The sequence below is a fragment of the Rhynchophorus ferrugineus genome, unplaced genomic scaffold (assembly GCF_030347505.1).
Source record: "Rhynchophorus ferrugineus isolate W39M unplaced genomic scaffold, kcgeb_rfMv2 rfM9, whole genome shotgun sequence".
NCBI classification, from domain to species: Eukaryota; Metazoa; Arthropoda; class Insecta; order Coleoptera; family Curculionidae; genus Rhynchophorus; species Rhynchophorus ferrugineus.
In genome coordinates, this window is record NW_027472588.1 from 40,538,836 (window position 1) to 40,551,378 (window position 12,543).

The 12,543-nt window shown below is 33.9% G+C and overlaps 1 protein-coding gene across 2 annotated transcripts in view; it reads right to left on the reverse strand.

Moving 5' to 3' along the window:
• Positions 1-3,031: 3,031 nt before the first annotated feature.
• The window catches only part of Wnt10 (Wnt oncogene analog 10), a 43,860-nt gene continuing 34,348 nt past the window's right edge, over positions 3,032-12,543 (reverse strand). For both annotated transcript variants that reach the window (XM_076415062.1, XM_076415063.1), the window contains exons 4-7: positions 5,750-6,192; positions 4,598-4,785; positions 3,531-3,707; positions 3,032-3,458 (exon numbers count right to left, since the gene is read on the reverse strand). In XM_076415062.1, the coding sequence (XP_076271177.1) occupies positions 3,293-3,458; positions 3,531-3,707; positions 4,598-4,785; positions 5,750-6,192 (974 nt within the window). In that variant the 3' untranslated portion in view covers positions 3,032-3,292. The remainder of the gene's footprint in view (positions 3,459-3,530; positions 3,708-4,597; positions 4,786-5,749; positions 6,193-12,543) is intronic.

Below are 12,543 nucleotides of genomic sequence, written 5' to 3' on the forward strand. Positions count from 1 at the left end.
TGTGTTATATTCATTGTAGCCTACGAAATTCAAAAAGTATCCTCTATATTCTTAGATGTACCACAAGCCTTCGATAAGGTTTGGCATGAAGGCCTTCTTCATAAACTACAGAAAATGTTACTAAAACAACACACCGAACTACTAAAATCGTACATTGCAACCAGAATGCTTCGAGTCAAACAAGAAGAAGCTTACTCTACAATAAAAGAAGCTAAAGCAGGAGTACCATAAGGAAGTGTATTGGGACCAATGCTTTATCTATTCTACACTTGTGAAATACCACAAATGGGGAATATTACGATAGCTACATTTGCTGATGATACTGCGATAATAGCTATCGAAGACAATAGTGAAGAAGCCACCCGAAAATTACAACAAGTAAGCGACAATATAAATAATAGGACACATGATTGGAAAATAAAAATTAATGAAAGTAAATCTGTGCATGTGCAGTTCACCTATAAACAGACTGTACAAGCACCAATAACATTAAATAATACTATCATTCCATATAGAAACAACGCTAAATATCTCGGAATGAATCTTGATGCAAAACTTCGCTGGAAGGAACATATAAAAAAGAAAAGAAGTGGAATTGAAATATTGGAAAATGTACTGGCTAATTGGAAGAAAATCACAATTATCAGTACATAATAAATTGCTATTACATAAGTAAATACTGAAACCTATATGGACATACGGAGTTCAATTATGGGGATGTTCTGCAAAGAATAACATAAATAAAATTCAAATATTACAATACTATTTTTCAGAACAAAGTCCTGAGAAGTATTGTGGGCGCACCCAAATACTATAGAACTGATCACCTACATCGAGATCTTCAGATGCCCACAGTCTGTCAAGAAATCAAGAGAATTGCAAGGGGGCATGAGGAAAGACTTTATTCTCATGAGAATATTGAAGAACAAAAAAAAATTCATTTTATATTCAAAAAAATATATTACGTCCCTACTTTACTAAACTATATCCCAATTTTATATAAGATATCAGATTCATGGATTAGTGTTATGAGTTTGACGTATAAGTATAGTGTTATATGTATACGAGGGTTACTATTTATGTTTCGGGAATTGGCAACACTGTTGTCATGTGAGTCCATCTGATGGTTCCATCGTAAAATTTGACATTTTTGACGATATACGTACTTAGAACATTTTGTCGCACGGACGTTAGTTGTTTGTTTTATATTTAGTTGAAAGTTTCGTCTCGGAAAAAAATGGAACTGAATCGTGAACATTTTCGTGCGACGATTTCTTACGATTTTCGATGTGGATCTCTTACGCGCTGTCCAGCCGTTGTATTGCTTCCACGTTAGTATGATTTAGTAATCTTCTTTCGTATTTCAAGGCGAAATCTTGGATCACTTTTAGTGTAACCCCATATTTGCACCTTATAGATCTAAACTGGCTTTACAATTGTCTCTATTGAGTTTTAATAACATAAACTGGAGCCCACATGTTATTATTATAAAACTATATTTTTGCAATTCTCTATTACGATTTTTTCTTTTGTATAGTATAATTCATTACGCAATTTAACTGCTTTTCTTTTGTAATACTTGTGCCATGGAAAAAGGATTATAACATCATAATTAGCAAGAGTTATAGAACCAGAATTACTAAAGGAACAGTCCGAACAGAATTACATAACAGTCAAGTATAGAGAGTGAGAATAGAAACAAGTGTCAGAATTGAGAAGAAGGAAATAGACAACAATAATTAAAGAGTAAAAACAGAATAATTAATTGCCGGCTTGGTTGGCGTAATGGAAAAGGCCACATGACGGTTCACCTACTGTTGCGATAGTCGTGGGTTCGAATCCTGCTGGGGCATGGTCGTATATTTATGTTGTGATTGTCCTTAGGCAAGAGTGCAAAATCTGACAAGGAAAATGATCCCAGTCACGCTAGCAAGCAGACTGGGTAAGACCGGATGTCTTCTGGGATGATTTCTAAAGTAAGTCACTCGCCAGTCGGTAGGCTTCAATGCCGAAGACCGTGGTTCGGAGCCCACGTCAAACTGTGGGTCCAGTACAGATAAACCCCTAGTTGGTAAAAAGAGACTTTAAAAAAATTACATATATATATATATATATATATATATATATATATATATATATATATATATATATATATATATATATATATATATATATATATATATATATATATATATATATATATATATATATATATATATATAGATAGATAGAGTGATTCAAGAGGAAGGTTTATATGTATAATACATGCATAATATACTAAGGCAACATTGCTAATTTTAGAGGTTTCTAACGTGATGTCGTAAATTAACCTATTTTTTTAGGCTTATTTAGCAATTAGCGAAAATGCTGCCTAACCCTACGAGTTAGATCAAATTAATGTACTACAGTATTGTAGACCATAAAAAGGTCTACAAAAAAGTCCGCGATGGTATATGTTTATCTTTTTATCACATTAACCATTTTTATTGTTTACTTTTTACGTGAGAAAATAGCTTATTTACGAAGCTATTTTAAGCAATACGGCATTAATCCTTATCGAATTAAGTACCTTAAATACAGTGTGCAATTAATATAGATCAATATGGTTCCTTACAGCATGTAAATTAAACAAATATTTTTGGAGATATTACAAATTTAAAATTTGCGTTTAAAAATGTGTAATGTAATATATTGTATGAATTTAGATATTCCAAAGATAGCAGGAAATCTTCATATTAAGTATAGGGGAAGAGGAATTGTTTTACTCCAAATTTAATGCGTGCAGGCCAAGGGCAGTAATGAATGAACCAAAAATACTGGATCGATTTTAATCATGTTTTCATTGAGTGACATAGGCATATATATTTTATGCCCGTGCAAAGTCGGAGCGGGTCGCTATGTTTTTATATACAACGTTCATATTTTTTCTGTAGTGTATTTAATTTAGTATCAGCATTGCACCCGTGCGAAGCCGGGGCGGGTCGCTAGTATATATATATAAACTATTGAATGTTAATAAAACTGCTTCATGTAATTGTTATTAAGGATTTTTAATTTTAAATAAAATAAATAAATAAATACATAAAAATAACTTAAATAAATAATACGGAATTAAATAGGTTATTATGTTACATGTTATTGAATTGCAACTAATAAATAATGTTAAGGTACCAAGAAAACAGATAGAGTCGCCAGTCGTCTCTATTCCTTCGTTCCATGTTAACGCTACGTGTTTAACCTATAAATTCGATCGGCATCACATCACATTTACCAACGTTTTGTACAATTATCTCTATTTACAGACGCTGACCCAATCCTCGATGCTGCATATCTCGCATTCCACCTTACAGCACCAGATAAATTTGCATTTGCATCTCTCGACCCGCTTCTGCTTGACCAAATTATAACCGCGTCCGCAACAGAGCGATTCGCAACTGTTTATACCGGCGTTTTTGCTCCTGCGAAAAAGAAGAAGAAGAAACGCGATTTACTATGCGTCGGTTTCGAGACAGATGGCGTTAGAGACTTACGTGTTACAGGATCTTCCGCTCGTTCCCAAGACGTCCAGGCCGGGGTCTTTGTCGCAGAAGTCCGGTGATTTTTGGTAATAGAGCAGGTCGGAGGAGAGGTCGCGCTTCTTCTTGTTCCTCTTGGAGTTCCAATGTTGGGATCTTCCTTGTTTTTTTCGTTGTGATTTCGGGTTTGCTCTACGAAGGAAAGAAATTAATACATTCGATCGACAAAATAACTAAATTAATGGGAAAAGCTTCTGTATTAATTCATATAATATATATAAAAAAGAAGCTAAAGCAGGGGTACCATAAGAAAGTGTATTGGTGCCAATAATTTACCTACTCTACACGTGTGATATAACACAAATGGAAAATTGCACGATGACTACTTTTGCTGATGACTGCAGTTCTTGCTATAGGGGATAATAGCGAAAGCCACACGAAAATTGCATCAGGCAAGTAAGAATATAAATAATTGGACCCAGGCTTGGAAAGTAAACACGGTACAACCACCAATAACAACAAGTAATAATATCGTTCCATTTAGCAACAACGCTAAGTATATCGGGAAGAATCTCAACACAAAACTTCTCTGGAAGGATTATATAAAAAAGAAAAGGAAATAACTGGAGTAAAAATATAGATGAAAATGTATTGTTTAATTGGAAGATAATCACAATTATCCCATAATAGGGCGTCCCGTTACCATTTTGATTGCCTATAACTTTGCTCAAAGAAAATATGTTTCTGGAGACTCTGCAAGACTATCCCGCACCAGAGCTACATTTTCAGCGTTTTGAGACGTCGCATGTAAACGATAAATTGTGGTTTTCTGAGGCACTGGATGATTAGGATATTTTTGACGCAATTTTCGCTGAATGGCAATAAAGGTAGCGAAGCTTTTACCCCACCTGTTAAAAAGAGCTTAGAGACAACAAAAGTTGTAAACATCAACCCTAAAGAATCCCCAAAATGTGTCGGGGTGTTAATGAATAAAAATCATTCAACCCAGGAAAATAGACACCACAAGTACTCCAAACCCTTTTATAAATAGCTAATTTTTCTATCAAAATCATCGAACTTACACGTTGAACTTTCTTAAATTCTTATTTCCTATGTTGGATTGATCAACCAAGATGGCCGTTCGAAATTTTTCCTTAAGTATCCGTCCGATATATCTCATATCGGGTGTCGATCGCCAACACGTCATCAACTGACAGCTTCCGGACATCCCGTGACACTTGCATCGTACTTGCATGTTGTTCTTCACCACCTAAAAATTAAGAGGTTTAATTTAACATATATTAGCATAAATTAGATAGAAAAAAAGTTTCATTGTTGTTGCGCTCGATATTGTTCTTTTTTTCTGCTTATATACTGCGTGTTATTAGTTTTTGTCGCCTATTTATAATTGTCATTTTCAGCCTTATAGCTGAGATAGACTGAATCGAACATTATTAAAATATATGTAATATAGAAATCTGACAATATTTATAACATAACAAATATGAAAAATATTTTCATTAATTTTAAATGTACTATATCTCTATCCATTTTGTACATTTATTTTTAACAAAACAAAAAGCTTAAAAAGTGTGTTACATGCAAAGTAGACATCTTTAAAACGCTCTCGCTGGTCAGGAGAACATGATTTACATGCACCTACCCAGACAGGTCCCAAAATCCGAAATATTTTCACACAAAAGCTTCAAAGCTCCGCCCACATTCGGCCATGCCGTTTTGGGACTTTGGTTGTTATTATGGGTTTTATACAGTCGACCACACGCGTTGATTTTATCTATTGTTTTTTAGTGTTAGCTGCTTTCTCAGATTTAATAGCTGATTTAAGTGTAGAAGGTATAATAGGTTTTTATACCTTTATAGATTTTATTAAAACTTGTATCAATTATAACCTTATATAGTCCATATGTAATAATATAAAACTTATTACCTGTGTATTATCTTGATATAACTTTAAACTAATTATTACATTGGGTGACAATTTTTTTGTTCTATTACATTAAATAAAACGGACTTTTTCACAAATTGTACCTAGTAAAAAATTTTAACACCAAAGGTCAGGTTGCTGACACATTTAAACCATATGACATTTTTAGGTTAGATGTTACTTGGCTTCTTTTCTTAGTCGTTGTTTGTTACCTAATATATTTAAGGAATCTCTTTTCATCAATTTTTCTAGAATTGAATATGAATTTTAGTTAAAACTGAACGCTTACCATTCTTCCAACTTGATTGTTGTGCAGATTGATTTTAGAATGTATATCGTCGGCCGTCTCTCTCGAATCCAGAAACATTTTCGACATCTTGACGCCGTATTTCAGGTTATGCGAGCATCCTCCCCATTTCCAGGACATCTTTGAACTGTCCATGTTATCGTCTGTCGTCAGCTGACTTATCGGACTTGATTGTTGGTTGGGTAAGTTATTCATGCCCGCTAACTGACCAGGATTCCCGCCTGATATACCATTTTCTTTGAATTCTTTCTGCTTTTCGTTTACCAAACGGTAACGCTCCTTGACTATGTGTTTTGACTGTCGAATTTTATAAGCTTTGGAATCGCAACCGCAGTTCTGTAATGAAGACGAACTGCACGCCCTGGCGATGGAAATGGTAACGGCTGCTGATGATAAAGCGTAGGCAAAAGCAGTCTCTTTGTATCCTGGAAACAAGAAAAATAAATATAGGAGTATAAAATATAAACTTATAGTAAAATAAGTAAAGAAAACACTTTTAAACTTTTGCCACACACTATATTATGAAAATATATATTGAATGATATTATATTTAGAACATATCTTAATATAGCATTAATTTATAGCTTCATTGATCAAAAAAAAACGGTAGGAATAATGGGGCGAATATTTTTAAAAGTAGTCAAAGCATCTGGTATGAGCTCCGACTAGAATAAATGAAAGTGCTGATGAATATCTAAATAATTAGCGAAAATGAGTGAGCTACAAGGCCATTCGTTGGAAAGATAATATATGAATGCAAGAAGAGAAGTATTAAGTTTAACGAGAGCTTATTTTGCCAAGTGGGCTTTATAGTTGTTATGTTTGGACTCTTCTAAAATATGACTTTAGTGAGCTCAATCGAATTCAGCATTCATCTAAATTCAACACATCATCCACCTATCATATTACCTTTAACATAATAGATTCGAAGAGACAGATACAATGTATTGCCTATTTTGTCACAAGTTCCAGCCACCGAAGAAAGAAATATGGGTTAGAATGATGGTAGTGATCTAATGAATAAATGTTTTGGGAACTTTCTTGCAGGTTTTAAGGGGAATCTTTTATATATCAACTTAACTGGTAATAGTGTAGTTGGGTTACTAGTTTGTTTGATGACCAAGTACAACTGCTAAAGAAGTACAACAAAGAATGCTCGCTGGGAAGAAATTTTCGTCGAATGAAGAGATGATCGCCGAAACCGAGGGCTATTTTGAAGCAAAGGACAAATCGTACTACAAAATGGTATCGAAACGTTGGAGGGTCGCTATAATCAGTGTATCACCCTTGAAGGGTATTATGTTGAACAAAAAAAACTAATTTTGCCAAAAAATGTGTTTTACTACGGTATGCCGGGGACTTTTCAATGGACCTTTTATATGACCTCTCTATCGTCCAGAGATATTCGTAGTCGAAAAACAGAAAGAAACGACTAGGAGAAAATCCAAAGCAATTTCTTCCAATCGTGCATATTTAACTGGCCGACAACCACTGGCCAGCGGAGAAGACAGATCTCGCAAATAAGCCGAGAGAACAAGACCGATAAATCTCGTCATCTCGCTACAAACAAGGTATGAAGGAGAGATAAAAATTTTGAAGACAAGACGCTATATAGGGTATTGAATGGCTACCGGAGAATTGTAAAGAGGTGGACATACGCCTCGATCGATACTGTAAATCTCGGTCGTTGCGAGATGGAAGATGTTCGGTCCGTCGCTTAATTGTTTATTGTGGCTTGTCAACGGGGACGGGTGGAAGAAGGAGGTTTCGAAATCGCCGATTTTTTTACAATCATTACTTAAGAGGCTTTATAATTAACAATGATGCGTGTTTGTTACATAACATCAGTTTGGTATCTGCGTAACGATTTTTTTCATGATGTTTTGGTTAAATATGCCAGATTCTTGAGATTTGAGACATTTCTTTCCCTCAACAACCAAACTCAATCCTTCTAGACAGCAACACAGGGGCTCTTCTCATATTTTCCATGCTATTTGTAGTCGTTTATTGTTAGTTTTCCACCGATTTACACCGAGGATAGATTGCCTCCATGGCGACTGTTGCAGGTGACTGTCGATCTTTGAACGAGGAGTTCGTCGCTAAATTAATAATTCATCTTTCAAAGAATGTTTCATGATGACTTGTCAATTAGTTTCTTATTACATACCATTTAGAGTACTCATGATATTTTTAGTAGTGGGAAAAATTAATTGATACTTCGTAACTAAACAAGAAGAAAGTAGTATAACTATTGAATACAATCTATATTAAGTTTTGAAAGATTTTACTAGGCACAAGGAGCAATAATTTAAAAGGAATTTTGGGTTAAGAAGAGACAGTAAGTTAACAGTGCAAGAAAAACACCAAAACTATTTTGTACATGGTTATTTCATCGGTATGGATGAGACTTATGGGTCTGAATCAATAGTCTTACTTTACAGAAAAAAAGACAATAGCTTTGTTGTTATCTCATGCAGTACAAAAGCCCAAATAATAATTCATTACATGGCCACCTCTAAATTCCGGCTATTTTCACGCCTTAAAGCCTTCTTGGGATGAAAATTTGCAGATCTTTTGGACAACCAATAAACCAATGACATCGATAACTTCTAGAACTTTATATTGAAAAAATATCTGTTTTTTGTTTTCCCTTCTCGAACCTTATTCGACACTTTCCTCTGGGCTAAATGAAATGTATTCCAGCTGATGTGTCATATGAGTACTTTTGTAAGTTCAATTACATAAATAAAATATACATAACACATTTATATGTTTTATTACACTCTCTTAACAAACTCGTAAATCTTATTTCTAGTTCATAACAGTTTAAAATCGTTTCACTGCTATCTCTTAAGAAATCTAACATTTACCTTTAATAACCATATAATTATACAGAATAAAATCGTGTCATATTGTTAAAAATATAACATAATAACCGTTTAACAGTAATTGTTTTTCAATGGCCATTTAAGATTTTTCCTCCGCGGGATATTAAACTATCGACGGAAATATTTTAATTATTATAACTGTGTCCGTTAAACTTATATAGAAAATAATAAAAATCGATGCGTCGACTATAAATCAATAACGAATGAAGTCGGGAAAATATTTTCGAATAAATGAACTGTTTCAGAAAACGCCACAATTATCTCGATAGCCACTGCAGTTAATATGTCAATGCCTCGAGAGTTTTTGCCGTTGATAAATAATTAACAATTTCAGTCATTTAATTATTATAATAGGTCAATTGAAGAGTCCCCGGTCTGACACATAGATGAAACTACTAGAATTAAACGGATCATCATCATTAGTTTGTGAATTATAGAATTTTGAGTGAAGCAATTTTTGTTATTGTGAAAAAAATGGATAAAAAGGAATTTCGCGATGTTAAAATATTGCTTTTTGAGCGCCGACGACGGTGAACGCAATGGAAACCCAAAAGAGGTTGTCACCGACGAAAACATTAAAAATCCACAAAATGATTTTGAATGGCCGTAAATTGAAATGAATGAAATAGCAGACACTCTAAAGATGTCAAGTGAACGTGTACATCATATCATTCACAAATATTTGGCTATGAGAAAACTCTGTGCAAAGTGGGTGCCGCGCTAGCTCACTTTTGACCAAAAACAACAACGAGTTGATGATTCGGAGCGTGTTTGAAGATGATCAGGCGTAATAAACTAGAGTTTTTGCCTGAATATGTGACAATGGATGAAACATGGCTCAATCATTTCACTCCGAAGTCCAATCGACAGTCATCCGAGTGGACTGCACACGGTGAACCCGCTCCAAAACGTGGGAAAACGCAACAGTTGGCTGGCAAGGTTGTGGCGTCTATATTTTGGGATGCGCATAGAACAATTTTCATTGATTACCTTGATAAAGGAAGGACCACCAAGAGCACTATTACATAACGTTATTGGACCGTTTGATGGACGAAATCGCCGAAAAACGGCCGCATTTGAAGAAAAAGAAAGTACTGCTTCACCAAGACAATGCACCGTGTCACAAGTCAGTGAAAACGATGGCAAAAATAAATTAATTGGGCATCGAATTGCTTTCTTATTCACCGCATTCTCCAGATCTGCTCCCCAGTGACTATTTCCTGTTCTCAGATATCAAAAGAGTGATAAAAATTACTCTATGTGTAAGATTTGTGTGCTATTGTTCGGAATATATATGAGCATTTGGTTCGAATGTGTGACGACGTTTCGACGACACAAATTTAGATGACGTTTGTACAAAATAAGTTTGATTAGACTGTAGACTAGAATTTTGTTAAATGTCAAAACCCAAACCAACTAAAAGTCAAAGTCGATGCGACATTGTGACGTCGTACATTTTTTATATGAGTTCACAGATTTATTGAATAAACACTATATATATTTTTAATCCATTTCAACGTGTTCTAACTAAGTAAGCTCTTCGTCCCGAAGAAAAAAACGTTATGGAAGATTCAAGACCACAATAAATAAATGCAGATCCGCTATTTATTAGCAATTATACACGCCCTTGCTGACAAAATTACTATTATTAGTTCTTACTGAAGCACTAAGTAGTACTCTATTTGCAAACAATACCTTCGAAGCTTTGAAAATGTCCAGGTGCACCATCGGTGCATGGGCGTAACATAAAAATATCCGTTCGATCATCGAGTCTCATTTAGGGCGCGTCAATCCACACTGATTGACGTAATCATGTAAAGGAAGAGTCACACATTCATTTCCTAGTAACGTTTTTAAGAAAGGAAGTATTAATGACGTTGTTATAATTATAATTTAGAAGGTATTGTTTATTTAATTTTGTCTCAGATAAAAAGATATTTATTATCAAAATACTTATTCTTGTTATAACATCTTCGGAGACAATATCCATTATTAATTTTCTTCTTTAATATCATTTTATTATCCTTAATAGACTCGATAGAAATGCTGAGTTTGAAGTGGTTTTATGATGTTAAGGAAGAGCCAATGGCTGAGTCAGGGGAACAGCGTATTTTTGGAAAGATGTATTTATTTTATAGTTTTTGTATAATCTATATTTTTAATTATTAATATATTACTAGGCACTAATCTAAGAAGACCCATTGGCTCTTACTTTGTCTCCAATAAAATAAAAGTTACTACCTATATTTCAGTGTTTTACCCTGTAGTACATTTAACGAAACAACTATACGATATATTACAGTTTGGTTCTCTGGAGTCTGCGTACTAGTTCAGTGTTATCCAAGAGTTGTAGAATTTGGGTGCTAACATAGGAATGGAGTCTTTCCTCATGTCTTGCTACGAACCTGTTTATTTCCTCTATAACAGTTGGAATCCGAAAGTGTCGGTGTAGGTAATTATTCCTATAGTATCTGGGTGCATCCAAAATACTACCTACTCAGGATTTTATTCTGAAATACTTGTATATAGGTCATTATGTAGGGATAATTTAGATTTTCTTCGAAAAAATCAATGAATTTTCGTATTTTAATTCGCATTTTTTTATTATTTAATTATTACATTGTTACTAGTTGTTTCCCACTAACCTTCCTTGCTTTCCACTAACTTTCCTAATGTTCCTTCCAGCGAAGTTTTGCATCAAGATTCATTCCGAGATATTTAGCGTTGTTGCTATATGGAATGATAGTATTATTTAATGTTATTGGTGTTTGTACGGTCTGTTTATAGGTGAACTGCACATGCACAGATTTACTTTCATTAATTTTTATTTTCCAAGCTTGTGTCCAATTATTTATATTGTCACTTGCCTGTTGTAATTTTCATGAGGCTTCTTCACTATAGTCTCCGACAGCTACAATCGCAGTATCATCAGCAAATGTAGCCATCGTAATATTTTCCATTTGTGTTATATCACAAGTGTAGAGTAGATAAAGCATTGGTCCCAGTACACTTGCTTGTGGTACACCTGCTTTAGCTTCTTTTATTATAGAATAAGCTTCTTTTTGTTTGACTCTAAACATTCTAGTTGTAATGTTTGATCTTAGTAGTTCGGTGTGTTGGTTTAGTAACATTTTCTGTAGTTTATGAACAAGCCTGAGCTTAATTTTTTACTTTCGTAGGCTTTTTCAATAACATCTGTTATTCTGTGAACCTGGTCAATTGTTGAATGCTTGTTAATAAACCTAAACTGGTATGTTGGTATTAGCTTTTTTCTCTCAATTTGCAAATGATCGTTCTTTGCAATGCTATTGTATGTTAAAGAAAAATAGAGAGTACTATTGAAAGGGAATACATCAAATAAATAAGCAAACAATGTGATCTAAAAGCGCTAGTTATTTCTAAATAAATAATTAATGTTCGACGTATATTTGCAGAATTAGATATACATTACTGTGTATCGTATTTGAATACAACTTTTATTTTAATTAAATCTTTTTTTTAATTTAATATGACACTACACCACTGGCCTTTTACTTGTTGACAAGGTCTCAATTCACTCTTTTCCGCTGTCTTTATCCTTTATGAAAAGCCAATCCCCGTGACAAATAGACTTTGGGACACCCCTACTGATCTAAATTCTATATTCGAAGTGAATAACAGATTTATAGATTTTTACCACCATTAGAGCAAAACCTTTTGTTATTAGTTTTTCTCTAATACATTCAAGATATTTATTTATTGTTATATTTGATTTGATATATGAATTTGAAATAAAACCGTCGTTATTTAATATAAAAGTTCTAAATTGTTTTACATCTGTGATCAACATATCACGTATAGAAATATGCGTTGAAAAATGTGATTATGAATGGATTAGTGAAACAATCT